This window comes from Sminthopsis crassicaudata, chromosome 3, assembly GCF_048593235.1.
Source record: "Sminthopsis crassicaudata isolate SCR6 chromosome 3, ASM4859323v1, whole genome shotgun sequence".
NCBI lineage: Eukaryota > Metazoa > Chordata > Mammalia > Dasyuromorphia > Dasyuridae > Sminthopsis > Sminthopsis crassicaudata.
Window position 1 is genome coordinate 335,146,630 of NC_133619.1, and position 15,981 is coordinate 335,162,610.

Genomic DNA, 15,981 nt, shown 5'->3' on the forward strand with positions numbered 1-15,981 from the left:
AATCCTGACGCTTTTTTTTTTTTTAAATAATATGGACTATTTGAAGTGTAAAGGAGGCGTGTCTTTCGACCACCTAAAGAGAGGCAAAAGAAGCCCCTTCAGAAGCGTACAGTTGCCATGGGAACCGCCTGGTTAGTTTGTAACTCGTTACCTTGGGAGCTCGCCGGAGAGAGGTGGGAATGGAGGTTTGGGACTGCAAGGGAGGGCAACTTTCTGTCCCTTTTCCAGGATTTAAGTTTTGTTTCGGAAATCTGCGGGGAGTTGCCGGAGTCGTTCCTTGCCTGCTCAGGAATTAGGGCAAGCGGGCGGGCACCTTTTCCCACCATCATCCCCCTTTTCCTCGTCTCTCTTCCCCCTCTATTTCCCGTCCTTTCTACGGCACTTCGGACCACCGCAAGAAAGTTTTCCTCTTTGCCAAATTGAAGAATAGGAGGTAAAGTTAGAAAAAAGGTTCTTAATCATTTTTGTGTGTTGTGGATCTTCTTGAAATTCCAGTGCAGCCTATGGGCCCCTTTCCTAAGAGTAATTTCTTTTAATTCATAAAATAGGATTACAAAAGTTAGAAGGAACAAACATTTATTAGGCGCCTACTGTGTGCTAGGCACTAAGTGCTTACACATTTTCTCATGTTATCCTCACCCGTCCACAAGGGGGTAGGTGCCGCTGGGTTCATTTTATTAAGGAAACAGAAGCAAGATGGAGGTTAAGTGTCTGAAGCTGAATTCAAACCCCAATCCAATCTATGACTCCAGGATTATAAAGGAAATGAAATATATTGAAGTACAATATAAAGAATGTTCATGATCAAAGTTCTTACACCTCCCTCTCCCTCTGGTGAAGAATTCTTGATCTAGATAAGTTTTAAATATTATTTTTTTCCAATAAGCAAAAAAACCTCAAAATTTCTCCCACGCTTCTCCAGAATTGACTAATTTTTACCATTAATAAAAATTTTTTCCAATTAAAAATTATTTTCTCTTGAACCTCTCCCTTCCCCTATTGGGGAAAAAAAAAAAACTAATAACAAATATACATAGACAAAACAAGATTCTGTAGTAGCCATGTTCACAAAGTATTTTATTATGTAACCATAGTCCATTACCTCTGTGACATGTTATTGCATTATCCTTGTTAAATTCTTTGAAATCTGTTTTTTGTTTTATATATTGCTGTTCTGGTTTTGCTCATTTCACTATCAGTTTGTACAAATCCTCCCAGGTTTCTTTAAAACTCTTTCTTTTGACATTTTTTAGTACTCAGCAATAGGGTAGCTAGATAGTACAGTGGACAGAGCACAAAGCCTGGAGTCAGGAAGAACTAAGTTTAAATTCAGACTCAGACACTAGCTGTGTGATCCTAGGCAAGTCATTTAACTCTGCCTCAGTTTTTTCATCTGTTAAGGAAAATGAGCTGGAGAAATGGCTTTGCCCAAAAAAAACCTCAAATGGGGAACTACAAAAAAGTGCACAATAGTATTCCATTACATTTATTTGCCATAATTAGTCATCCCCTAATTCGTGGGTACCTCATGAGTTTTCAGTTTTTGCCCCATTAAAAAATTTGCTATAAATATTCATGTATATTATGGGTTCTTTTCCTAGGTTTTTTTTTTTTTTTAATCTTTTTTTTGGGTATCAGCCTATCAACAGTTTTGAATGAATGGATAAAGCACAAATTAAAAAACTTACTATGTTCAAAATACTGTGTTATGCTCTCAGGATACATAATTGAAAAGCAAGGTAAGTATAAGGAAGCTCACAATACATATGCAAAGTTTCAGTTGCAAGTCATATGGTAAGGTCTTGTGGTCCTTAGGGTATAGCTGTGAAATAGATAATAAAGTATCTTAATGCTATGTCCACTGATAAAGTCATATCATGTTCTAATGTGAACCATTTGACAGTACCAAAGACTGGTGGAAAAATTTTTTTTTCTTTTCTGGATCATCAGTAGCTGTGGCCGTAGCACTTGCTGGAGCAGTTACTAGACTACGTCTCCACAGGAATTTCTTCCCCATGAGATATGATTGACTGAAGAGATATGATTGTTACTTCCAAAGTTACTGGATCAGATGTCCTGGGCTGTCTCCATCAAAGTCTGAAGAGAGATGGGCAAGGTGGTAGTGATCATGATGTGATTGGCCTTGACACATGTTTCCCCTCATTGTCTCTTGCTGCTTTAGTTAGGCTGGCTGGCTTGCAAAGTGAGTGGTGGTTAGTAGAGATGATTGACTCCTTCTCCACAGAAATTCACTCTCCAATGATAGCAGAGAGAGTTGGTTTAGAAGCAACATTTGCGATTCAATTAAGGCCTTGAGTTAGCCTGGAAGCAGGAACCATGGTCTTGGTGGGGTGGGGTTATAAAGTATTGCCATGTTTATGGTTCTTGTGCTTATTGGTGGTTGTTAGCAGTTGCTGGCAATGATGAGGAAGGTGGATTCCTCTCCACAGTGACTTTTCCCCTCGATGAAGGTTGTAAGGGCTGGACTGGAAACAAATGTAATGGTTGAGGGTGGGGCAGTGCTTTCCCTAGAGGCACAATTCCTAAATTGCTGAGCTATTCCCATCAAAGGCTGAGAGTACAACTCTGTTGAGCTGGCCATATTGTTCGAATGCCAAAATGTATACTTGCCAAAAAGACTTTTAGGATAACTCACACAGGGTTAAGTGCTCACAAGATAGTCAGAAAAAGTGATTCAAGGACTTAAAAGTCTCTCTTAAAAACTTTCGAATTGATTATATGATGTGGGAAAGAAACTGTCACAGGTCTGCCTAGCATGGCATGCCCTTATCAGAGAAGGTACCGTGACCTATGAACAAAGCAGAATTAAAAGAGAAGAAACTCGAGATGTGCAAAGCTAGAGAAGCCACCCTAAATGTTCATAGGGATTATTTGTATCCAACTTGTGACAGAGCATTCTGAGCTTGTATTGATCTGATCAGCCACTTGCGCTTTCTCATCTCAAGTCATATGGAATTGCCTTGAATCACTGCTTTGCTGAGAAGAGCCAAGTCTATCACAAGAGATCATCAAACAATCTTGCTATTACTGTATGCAGTGTTCTCCTGGTTCTGCTTATTTCACTTAGCATCAGTTCATATAAGTCTTTCTAGGCTTTTCTGAAATCAGCCTGTTCATCATTTCTTATAGAACAAAAATATTCCATTACATTCATGTACCATAACTTATTGAGCCATCTCTCAATTGATGGGCATCCATTCAATTTCCAATTCCTTGACATCTCAAAAAGAGGAGCTATAAACATTTTTGCATATGTGGGTCTTTTACCTTCTTTTATGATCTCTTTGGGATACAGATCCAGTAGAGACACTGCTGGATCAAAAGATATGCACATTTTGATAGCCCTTTGGCCATAGGTCCAAATTGTCCTCCATTATGGCTGGATCAGTTCACATCAGTTCTAAAATTTTACTATATAATATGAAAAGGGAGAAAATAGAAAAAAGATATGTTAATTAAGGGAGAATTTTTATTTTTTTGATAATGCTGTAGTAATAATCCTTCATGTATGGGAAGGAAAAATTTTAAATTCCTTTAATCCCTCTAGTAAATTAAACCTAATTTTACTTTCCTGTTTCAGGTGTTTACATTTTTATGAAGTGTTGAAGGCCCAATGGAAAAAATTAAACATATCCCAACGATAAAGGAGTAAGTTCAAATTTCCAAGTATTAAAATCTTGTATTGTAGATGCTTTTATATAATACATTGATAAGCATTTTTGTACCACTTATATATATATACTTAACAGATTGTTATTTGATAGGATATCGCAAAGTTTTTGAAGTTTGGTTCAAATCCATAATAAGACAGACAAAGACAAAGACATGTAAATGCCATGGACTTACATATCTATCTTGAAAAGTAAGATATTTTTTTCTATCTAACCTAATTCTTTCGCAAAAGTAGGGGAAAGGGTCTATAAGCATGGAACATTGCATATATTGTCAAAAATTTAAGTTTATTGTTTGATTTTACTGATTATATTTTCTTTATATTAATTAATATTTTGTTTCCCCTAATTACACATAAAAACAATTTTTAACATTTAAAAAAATTTTGAGCTCTGAATTCTTTTTTTCCTATTTCTCATTGAGGCAGCAAATAATTTGATATAGGTTATATATTTGTAGTCAGGCAAAACACATTTCCATGTTTGTCATGTTGTTAAAAAAAAAAACAAAACATAAAAAACCCCAAGAAAAGTAAAAAAATTTACTGGTTTTTTTTCCCCCCAAATCCTTTGTTATAAAGGATAGCTTACTAAGGAGGAAGAATACAAAAAATATAGTAAAATATATAAATAAAAAATTAAAATATTTTTAAAAGATAAGGTATTTGTATGTCCAAGTAGGGTTGGTATTAGAGTTGTCCTAAATATTCCTCTAGCATATGCAAGCAAAGCCATAGTGCATCTTACAGTAAATTAGTTCTGTTCTTTTTGTAAATCATTTGTCCCATTTAGGTCAGATTTGAGTTTCAGCCTCCTTGGCTTTAGAATTTGGACCAACTCTAAAATTTGGGGAAGTTTACACAAATTAAGAGATTTTCAACATATTCATTACTTCAACCATAACCCAGACTATGTACTTTTTTTATTCCTATTAGGGAAGAGGAGGAGGAGGAGGAGGAAGAGGAGGAAGAAGATGAGGAAGAGTCATCAGAATCTACCCCTTCTAAGACTTTGCATCCTCAAGTGGTATCTGTGATCGGATCTCCTCCAGGTCCTCCGGGTACTCAAGTTTCTGATGAACCTGAAAAAACATTTGCATCTGCAGAGTTACCTGTCATCCATGAAATAATAGATACGCTCCCTCTTCTGGATGTGTTGAGGATTTCTGCAGTTCTGGAGGATACCCTGGACCAGCTTTCAATCCTAAATTACATCATGCCAATTCCATTTGAAAAAAAGAAAGAGAATGTCCATGTATGTATTGATCTTATTACTATTTAATTTCTATTCCTGGTTTTTGTTCCTCTTTCTTCTCTAACTTTTACAGTTAATATTACAAAAGCTTAATTCAGATGACTACAATCCCCTTATTCCAGTGAAATAGCCACATTTCAGGGCACACTCAACTATATGATTTCCTTTTCTCTTTATGACTATAGAATCTGAGTAAAATTAATTGAAAATTTGTAATGCAATTTGCTACTTCTGGCAATGTGTATGACTTTATTTCATTCTGTTGTAAAATGTTTGAATTGTATATTTTGCAATACACACTATAAGAGGATGCTCATAATTGGTATACTAATTACTATTAGTTCAGCCCTTTCTATAGATAGTATGAAAGTCAAAAAATTTATTTTGTTGCCATGATCCTCCACTGCAAATAACCATCATGTCTTCAAATAGCACACCTTAGAACTATGAAAGGTTTTTACAAGGCATTTGTGTACTTTAAAATTTTAACAAGTAAAGTTGTTGTTAATAACATAAATAATTTGTAAAGGCAAGTATTTCCAACTTGCAATAATTATATTATACTTTACATTGACAAAATGGTTTCAGTTTTATGATGGAGTTAAAATACACATGAACCCTAAGAAGAAAATTTAGTTTTTCTTTAAATATTGCTTATAGACTGTTTTTTAATAATCAAATTTGCAATCTAAATCTAAATCTAAAAAAAATCTAAAAAAGATATACACACACATATATATAAATTTGCCCTCTTGTCAAATTTTAAATAATGCCAATGAGACATAATTTTTATATATTAAATAATTTTAAATTTAAATTTTAAATAACTTTAATTTAAAAAATAATTTTAAATTTAAAAAACTAAATTTATTCATCTTTTAAAAAGAAAATGGAGAGACTATAAGAAGCATATATAGCCCTGATCTTTCAAAAATTTTTAAATAAGGATCAAAAGTTGTAATTAAGATCAGTTTTAGAGGCATAGTATTAATCTTAGCAGACTTTAAACAGAATAATACAGAGAGTAGGTATCTTCCTTTCTTACATTTCCTTTGTTTCCTCATCAAGAATCAAGAATGGGAAGGAGAAAATTCAATCAATAATGTATTATCTGAGATGTGTATGTGCATGTATTTGGAAAGATATTTTGCATACATGTTATAAATGAAAAAGAATAAAAGATGCAAAAATAGAGTTGTTCAAAGAGGATATCACAGCACTGGAAATGTAGAAAAATTTAGAATCGATTCTAATCTGTACCAGTGGTTTTTCATGTCTTTTAAGACATTAAAACCTTAAAGTCATCTTACTTGATACTTTGCGTATCTTTTTAAAACTATTTGTGCTCTTTGTATACATAAATATTGTTCATTTCAAAATAATTTAAGCTCAGAGATACTTTGGTTCATAATAATGATTTAAATGTAGCAGTTGCTATCAGTAAAATACAATATCAAAAATAAAATATAAAATACACTGTCAGCTTTTAATTCAGGAAACATTTATACAGACCAGGTATGTGCAAGTGCTTGGTCCTTTGAGTGAGCCCCAAAGCTATCTTCCACTGACCTGAACCCCAGAATTTGAAGGTGAAAATGACTCTAGATCAGAGTATTTTCTTCCTTTTAAAAACCATGGGTGTCTTAAACATTTGGTTTCAATGAACTACAATTAATATTCTAATGTAATATGAAGTCTTAAGACCAGAATTAAGAGTCTGGCTCTGCAATTGGCTACTATTGTGATCTTTAACTCTTGGGCCTCTCAGTTTCCTTCTCTATGAAATCAGGGGGTTCAAAAAAATCTCTAAAATTGTATTTGATTTTACAACCTATGGTCAAATTTCATAAATGAAAAGATTTAAAGGGCTTTCATTGGACTGACACAACATTCTAAGATCTACATGGGCAGATATAGATACAGGACTGGAGTCAGGAAAATTCATCATCCTGAGTTCAAATCTGACCTATTATACTAATTGTGTGACTCTGGGAAAGTCACTTAAACCTGTTGACCTCATTTTCCTCATTTTACAGTTTCCCCCTCCCAGATCACTGTCACTCTGATATCTCATTTTGAATTTGGAGGAAGGGTAGAAGCTCATCTTTTCCTTCTTGAAGATGAAACTAAATCTTTAAACTGAATAAGCTTTCCAATTGCAATCAGACCATCAGCTAATTAAAGATGAAATATCAACATCCAGTTTTTAAAAAGGACTAAGATACTGCAAAAACTTTATCCTAATCTACTCAGATGAATTATTGATGCCAAAAAGGGGAGGGGAAAGAACTAGCAGAAGACAATAGAACATAGATGGTAGGCACAGGCAATACTCATTTAGAATACTTTTTTTTTTGGGGGGGGGAGGATGGTAGATGATTGTGAGCATTATTGTCTAATAGATTAAAACTAAAAGCAGTGGAGGTGATATAGGAAGCTTAACATGAAACCCAACTATCATCTCAAGCAATTCATAGAGGAACTTTAAAGGACCACAAAGATAAAGGAATGGAACAAATTTGTCATCATTTCTATAATAGTTATTTTTCCTCATTAAAGACCAATAGTACCACCACATTTGAACTCTTATTATCTCACTTCTCCATGTATCATAAGAGAAAGTTGAAATAGTACTTAAAATAAAGTAGGGGAAAGTGGCTGGATTACACCAAGTAAAAACCAAGAAAATCTATACCCATGGAGGCTCATTTTATGAAATATTTAAAGAAAAGGTAAATAACAAAAAATGGAGAAAATAATGGATGATGTTATTGTCCCCCAAAAGTTGATCTGGAAAGAATGTCAATAATTAACAACCTAGATATCTACTTTCTAATCTTCATTAAATCTATATGAGAATGCTCTATATATTTATCAAGGATATCATTGATGAAAACATAAAAAGTGAAACAAACAGGCTTCTGCAACTTTTTTTTTTACAGCAACCATAAGTTTGGGGCTATATAGTTAGCAGAAAACTTGTTTATTCTTCATTTTCAAAGAGAATCAGTGATATCCTGAGGTGATGATTTGACTCACTCATGAATTATATTTAAATGAGGGAGAGTTGTGCAAAGTCATCAACCTCACTCTTTCAGAGTAATCACTGACTCTCTAATTATTGACAAGTGATTCATTAAAAAAAGAGATATGTTCTCGTCAGAGGTATGTGACACTTCCATGAAGTATGTCATCAGTCCAGATGGGAAGAAAGATTTTCTGTTAGGTATTCTGAACCTGGATTCTCTGAACTTCAGCCTCCCCTTCCCCCACATATTTGGTTGAACTATTTCAAAATAGTTGTTTTCCTTTGTAATCCTATGTATTTTATTTTATGTATTTAGAAAATTTTAAAATTTAAAATTTTTAGAAGGTATCCATAAGCTTCACCAGACTACATAACCTTCTACACCCCCAAAAAAGGTTAAGAACATCTTCTATAGATGGAAATCCTCCATATATTCTGCTTGCTATACATTGTCAGAACATTTCTGGATCTGCTTAGTGAGATCCATGATTATTCAAAAAATACCAACCTAAATAAATAAATATAGCAACAAATGCATAAAAAAATGTCAGTTGTCTAAAATGTAACATTTGGATAATTAGTCTATTGAACTAATATAACAATTCATCTATTTTGGATAGATACTGCAGATGGACAATGAGTTGGATGCTGAATTTAATAGGATGATAAAATTTACTGGATTCTATTTGTGAAATAATTTGCTGTTTCCCACAATCCCAACCTATTCTCTAGAATAAAAGTCCATCTTTTTTCTCCCCCAAAAATGTTTTTCCAGTGCTGTGTTTATGGTTGTACTTTTGGAACATCATAATTTCTGAAGAATCAAATCACAAATGTTTCAAAGAGTAGTGGAAGGATCTATTAGAATTTAAGATCTGTGATGAAGAAAGTCATCTATATCCAGAGAGAGGACTGTGGAAACTGAACGTGGTTCATGATATATAGCATTTTTAATTTTTTTATTATTGTTTGCTTGCATTTTATTTTCTTTTTCATTTTTTCCTGTTTGATTTGGTTTTTCTTGTGCAGCAAGATAATTATATAAATATGTATGTATATTTTCTATCCTGTTTAACATATATTGGATTACTTGGGGAGGGGATGTGGGAAGGGAGGAAAATTTGAATACAAGGTTTTCCAAGGATTAATGTTGAAAAATTATCCATACATAATATGTTTTGAAAATTAAAAAGATTTAATTAAAAAAAGTTTATTGAAATTGTCTTAGATCCATTGTATTGCTAAGAAGAGCTATGCATTAAGACATCAACATTGGTAACTGACTTTTAAAGCATTCTTTCTTTTTTATAAAATCATGAATGCCACCTGACCAACAATGTCTTTTCTTTAAAAAGCAGAGGAAAAAAAATCATAGTATTTCTACTGAGGAAAAAAAAAAGGAATTTAAGGTCTTTGAGGGAAGGAACTTTTTCACTTTTGCCTTTTTATCCCTTGCACCAAGAACAGTGCCTTGAATATACTAGGTATTTAATAAATGTTATAGAATGAAATGGTGGGCACAAGTAGGCAACAACATAAATATGACCCAATAATGACATATAGGCAAATTATTTTGTAATCACTTTATTGAATAATATGATTTGAAAATAGCAAAACAATGGTGACAGGGAAAAGAAAATAAGAATTTTCAAGGACTACAGCTAGCTACTCTTTGTGGGTTCCTCCAAGTACAATTCATATATTGTTTAATAGTTTAAAAATGTTGAGTGGTAGAAAAGATTAAATATATGAGGTTCCACCAGTAATGGGCAACCTCTGATCAAAATACATTAAGAATTCTCCAGTGAAATCAGAGAATGTGTCATTCATTTTTACCTTTCCTTGTAGCCATCTTAATTGTGCCTTGTATATAGTACAAAGAAACAGTAAATTTTTTGAATGAATGAAACTATTTCTGCTAATATAGATTGTAATTAAAATGTCTCTTATTGAATTTTTAATCCATTCTTTATCCTATATGTAATATATTTGTTTCCATTAGCCAGTAAGTCAGTTTCCTTAAATAACTTACTCCTTTAAGTAAGGTCAGATGCTAGTTGCCAAAGATGGCCTGGGACTGGAAACACCTTTGACCAATTCAGATATGAATGAGGTTGAAACTTCAGCTGCTCCCCTTACTCCTGCCTCCTTGTTTGTATAGATAATTAATTGTATACTCTGATAATTTTCCTTAAACATCTTTTTCTTCTTTCCCTTTCCAATGTATTGCATTTCCTTTCTCTTTCCATTCTTCTTTTAAGATCATTAAGACATAACAGAACCATTTTTTGGCCTTATCTAATTAGACTCCTTCTATGATTCCTGGTGATTGATAGGGTTCTGAAGGAATAATCATTTCCTCATATTAGAATGTAAGCAGTTTATCTTTGTTTAATGCCTCATAATTATTCAATCATGTTTATCTTTTTATGTTTCTTTTGCATTGGGACATCACAATTTCTACACAGCAAAATCTTGTTTTTGATTTTTCAGGAACTTTACATCAGGAATGCTTGGAAGTGCTCTATTTCATTAAACATCTATCCCTTTTCCTTCTCTCTCTTGGCAATAGCATTATATTCAATTCTTTTGGGTAAGTTATTCTTGCTTGTAAATCCATATCCTTTGCCTTCTGGAATATTGAATTCCAAGTTCTCTGCTCCTTTATGGTGGTGGCTGCTAAATCATGTATAATTCTAATTATGGCTCCTTGGTTCTTGAATTTTTTCTTTAGTGTTGGTCAATATTGGGGGGGTTTTCCCCTTTGATATGGAAGCTCTAGAATTTGGCTAGAATCTTCCTAGAAATTTTCATTTTGAGGTTTCTATCCAAGAGTTGATCAACCAGTGAATTCTATTTCTACTTTGTCCTTTAGCTCTAAGAGAACTACGCTCTGTCAAACTTTTGAGCTGCTATTATTGATGCTTTCTTGGGAATGTTGAATGTTGTATTATTCCAGGATCTTAGGGAAAGGCTGGCAACCTGCAAGCTTTCAGTGGTTCCAAAATGCTCTGTTCTAGGGCAAAGTCTAATTGTTTCTCTGCGCTCTGCAAGTTCCTGACTGGGGTTTAGATCTGAGTATGAATAGATTGCTGCTGTACTTGGTTACTATCAACCATTTGACAAACTCTTATTGATTCAGTGACAAAATTATAAGGAGTCCTTTCTTGGTTTTTCCTCTATAGGTTGGGCTAGATACTAACAAGGAGATCCTGCCCTGTGCCTGGCATCTGAACCACATCATTGCTGCATTTGGGTTTTGAACTACTCATTTCTTGGTATACTGCCCAGGGCCTCCCCACCTGGGAATGTCTTTTCTGTGCATACATCCTTTTCTCATTCTTCCCTAGATCTGTGGCTCAGAACTAGTTAGTGGAAAGCAAACCTGTCAGTTGGCATCTCTCTCAATCATGGTACTCTAGTATGCATCTGATAGTTTCTGGAACCTCCTCTTAACCTAATGTAAATCTTTTCCCTGGGTACTAGAGTGGTTCTCTCATGGTACAATGTATTCCTGATTCACAGACCTTACTGATTCTCTATGCCAACCTGAGTTGGAAAAAGACTTTTTCTGAATTTTCCCATCAGGATTTGGTCTAGTACATTTTTTAGAACTGTTTAGAAGAGGTTTGGGCTCAGGGGATTGGGAAACTCATTGTAATATTTCCTGCCACTCTACCATCTTGACTGTCTCAGAAGATGTTATGTTTTCAGGCAAAATACCCTTCCTAAATTTTGATAAGGAAACTTTGTGATTTCTCAGGAACTCAAACTTCTAATAATTTAACTTCTATGTCTGAAATTTTTGACCTCTACAACTGTCTTCTATATCAGTAGAGTTGGGATCACATTCTCTCCTGCTTTCCTAACTTTCTCTTTTTTTTTGTAACCTGCATAATAATAATATATCCAATCTGTTTTTACTATATTCAGATTCCCTTTTAACAATTCGTGACTCTGCAGAACAGAAGTGAGTGCAAGGAATAATGTTGTAAAAAATTTATATGTTCTGTCAATTAAAAAGTTATAATAAAAAAAATAAAAAAACAATTGATGACTCTGGTGGTTTCATTTTTCCTTCATTATGATGGATTTTCCTGAATTTGGTTAACATACTTACAGAAAAGAAAGAAAACCTATGTTTTCATGAGTAGAGATGTAGGGAACGAACTGCCTCTGGTGACAGAGTTATCTATTATTGTCCCTTCCATTCCTCTACCAAATTATGCTGGATTTAGATTCTAAAGTATTTATATAATATCACATGAACCCAACTTCTATACTTTAAAATCTTCCATTTTCTATTAAGTAAAATCTAAACTATTGTTTTGTTTTGTTTTGTTTTGTTTTGTTTGGCAATTAGAGTTAAGTGACTTGCCCAGGATCACACATCTAGTAAGTGTTAAATGTCTGAAGACGGATTTGAACTAAGTTCCACTGCTCTTACTACTGCCCCATTTAACAGCCTCTAAAATCTAAACTACTTAATCTAGGATTCCAAGTCAGCTCCAGCTTCCTAACCTATCTTTTTATTTATTTTTAAAAAAATATTTATTTATTTATTACAAAAATTTTATGCATAGGTAATTTTTCAGCATTGACAATTGCAAAACCTTTTGTTCCAACTTTTCCCCTCCTTTCCCCCACCCCTTCTCCCATTTGGCAGGTTAACCAATACATGTTAAATATGTTAAAGTATAAGTTAAATAAAATAAGGTATACATGTCCATACAGTTATTTTGCTGTACAAAAGAATTGGACTTTGAAATAGTATACAATTAGCCTGTGAAGGAAATCAAAAATGCAGGTGGACAAAAATAGAGAGACTGGGAATTCTATGTAGTAGTTCATAGTCATCTCCCAGAGTTTTTTCCGCTGGGTGTAGCTGGTTCAATTCATTACTGCTCTATTGGAACTGATTTGGTTCATCTCATTGTTGAAGAGGGCCTCATCCATCAGAATTGATCATCATATAGTATTGTTCTAACCTAATCTTTTTAAAAAATAGTTATGCATTCTTTTCTCTCTCCCACCTTTCTCTCCCCTCCTCCCACTTGGTTAAAAAAAAATTACTACAAACCGTTGTTACAAATAAACATATTCAGACAAAACAAATTCCCACATTGGTCATATGCAAAAATCTGTGTCGCCGTCTTTATTATTGTTCCATCACTTTTTGTCCATGAGGAAAATATTATTTTTCATCATCAATCTTCTTGAATTATGGTTGATCATTTTATTGAATAGAGTTTTTAAGTCTTTTAGAATTGTTCACTTATCATACTAGAGTTATAAATTGTTCTCCAGGTTCCACTTACTACTCTCTGCTTTATTTTATGCAAATTTTCTCAGATTTCTTTGAAATTGTTTTCATTAGTATTTCATTTTATAGTATTCCATTACATTATACCTTAGCTTGTTCAGCTCTTTCTTTCTTTCTTTTTCTTTCTTTTTCTCTTCCTTCCTTCCTTCCTTCCTTCCTTTCTTTTCTTTTCTTCCTTCCTTCCTTCCTTCCTTCCTTCCTTTCTTTTCTTTTCTTTTCTTTTCTTTTCTTTTCTTTTCTTTCCTTTCCTTTTCTTTTCTTTTCTTTCTTTCTTTCTTTTCTTTTCTTTCCTTTTCTTTTCTTTTCTTTTCTTTTCTTTTCTTTCTTTCTTTCTTTTCTTTTCTTTTCTTTTCTTTTCTTTCTTTCTTTCTTTCTTTCTTTCTTTCTTTCTTTCTTTCTTTCTTTCTTTCTTTCTTTCTTTCTTTCTTTCTTTCTTTCTTTCTTTCTTTCTTTCTTTCTTTCTTTCTTTCTTTCTTTCTTTCTTTCTTTCTTTCTTTCTTTCTTTCTTTCTTTCTTTCTTTCTTTCTTTCTTTCTTTCTTTCTTTCTTTTCTTTCTTTCTCTCTTTCCTTCCTTCCTTCCTTCCTGAGGTAAGTGGGGTTAAGTGACTTGCCCAGGAAGTATTAAGTGTCTGAGACCACACTTGAACTCAGGTCCTTCTGACTTCAGGGCTGGCGCTCTATCATACCACCTAGCTGCCCCTCTTCTTTTGAATTTTAGCTGCATTTGATTTGTTTGTACAAAATCTTTTAAATTTTATGTAATAAGAATTACCCATTTAATCTTTTTTGTGATCCTCCCTCTCTCCTGGTTATAATTTTTTTTCCCTAATTGAAAAGTAATTTCTTCCTTATTCCTCGTTATATCTAGGTTACATATAAATTTGTTATTTACCTTGGTATATGATGTAAGGTGTTGTTCTATATCTAGTTTTTGCCAAATTGCTATTTAGTTTAGTTTTTTGAGAGGCAGTTGGGGTTAAATGACTTGCTTATATAGTATTTGAGGCCAATTTGAACTCAGGTCCTCCTGATTCCAGGGTGTTTGCTCTATCCACTGAGCTATGTAGCTGTCCCTGTTTAGTTTTTTTTTTTTTTTTTTTAATCACTTATTGTTAAGTTGCAAGTTTTTTAGTACCTGCAATCTTTGGGTGTATTAAAAACTATGTTAATATGTTTGGTTCTCTATGCTGTTTGCTATCTGTTCTACTGACTGACTTTTCATGTTTTTTAACTGGCATTGAATTATTTTAGTGATTACTGCTTTGTAATATTGTTTGAGATCTGGTACTCATAGGCCTATTTTCTTCACACTTTTTTTCATTATTTCCACTTGAGATTTTTTGTTTATTTGTTTCTCTAGATGTATTTTATTGTTGTTTTTCTAGATCTATAAAATAATTCTTTGATAGTTTGGTATGTCACTGAAAAAAATAAAATAATTGAATTTTGAATGAAAGATTGTCATTTGTATTATTCTGACTTCCATGAGCAATTAATATTTTTTCAATTATTTAGGACTGCCTTTATTTCCATAAAGTGTTTTATAGTTGTATTCATATAATTATTGTGTTCATTTTGATAGATAGACTCTCAAGTATTTTATATCTTCTACTCTTATTTTAAATAAAATTCTCTTTCTAATGTTTTCCTTGCTTATTCATAATGTTCAGATATACTGATATTTTAATTTTATATCCCATAACTTTTCTGAAGATTTTGTTTCAGCACAAATTTTAATGAACTCTTTAGTGTGCTCTAGGTATATAATTTCATCTGGAAAAAAGTGATAGTTTTGCTTTTTCTTTGTCTATGTTTATCACCTCTGTGTTTCTTGCTTTATTGTTATGACTAGCATTTGTAAGATGATATTAAAGTGTAATGATATGTAAAGTGTAGTACAAAGGACATGCTTGCTTTATCTCTGATGTTATTGGAAAAGACTCTAGTAAATTTACATATAATGATGGCTCTTTAGATACATATTATTTACCTCATTGAGGAAAGATTCATTTGTTTCTATATTTTCTAGTTGTTTTTTTGCTTGTTTTTTGTTATTGGGGAATTTGGGGTTAAGTGACTTGCTCACAGTCACACAGCTAGGAAGTATTAAGTGTGTAAGATCAGATTTGAACTCAGGACTGGTACTCAGCACTGCACCACCTAGGTGCCCCCTCTAGGTTTTTCTAAATTTTGTTTTGTTTTAGAAATGGCTGTTCTATTTTGTCAAAAAGCTTTTTTCTGTATCCATTGATATAATCATATTATTTTTGATGATTTTATTATTAATGTGGTTAAAGTATTTATAATTTTCCTGATAATAAACCAAATTTGGTATAAATTTCTGGCATAAAGCTAAGCTGATTATGATATATAATCTTTTGTTTTATGTTTTTGTAGCTACTTTGCTAATATTTAAAACATTTTCTGTATCAATATCATGGATATTGATCAATAGTTTTCTTACTCTGTTTTGACTCTGCCAGGTTTAGGTATCAGGACCATATTTATGTCAAACAATTTGGTAGGATTCCTCTTTAGCTATTTTTTGTAAACAATTTTTGTATTGCTGGAGTACTTGTTTTTGAAAGCATCTTGCTAGCAAATGGTACTCAGTACTCATCTTCTTTAAGACTTGTTCAATTTAGTATTCAATGTATTTCATGAGAAAAAGATATTTCAGTACT

At 32.9% G+C, this 15,981-nt stretch overlaps 1 protein-coding gene across 8 annotated transcripts in view; it reads left to right on the forward strand.

Moving 5' to 3' along the window:
- Window positions 1–113: 113 nt before the first annotated feature.
- The window catches only part of DRC9 (dynein regulatory complex subunit 9), a 75,054-nt gene continuing 59,186 nt past the window's right edge, over window positions 114–15,981 (forward strand). The window contains exons 1-5 of one of the 8 annotated variants that reach the window (XM_074301485.1): window positions 131–433; window positions 1,951–2,116; window positions 3,602–3,669; window positions 3,786–3,883; window positions 4,628–4,946. In XM_074301485.1, the coding sequence (XP_074157586.1) occupies window positions 3,858–3,883; window positions 4,628–4,946 (345 nt within the window). In that variant the 5' untranslated portion in view covers window positions 131–433; window positions 1,951–2,116; window positions 3,602–3,669; window positions 3,786–3,857. Of the gene's footprint in view, window positions 434–1,950; window positions 2,117–3,601; window positions 3,670–3,785; window positions 3,884–4,627; window positions 4,947–15,981 lie in introns of all 8 variants that reach the window. The other 7 variants (XM_074301480.1, XM_074301478.1, XM_074301479.1 and 4 more) reach the window with 7 other exon arrangements.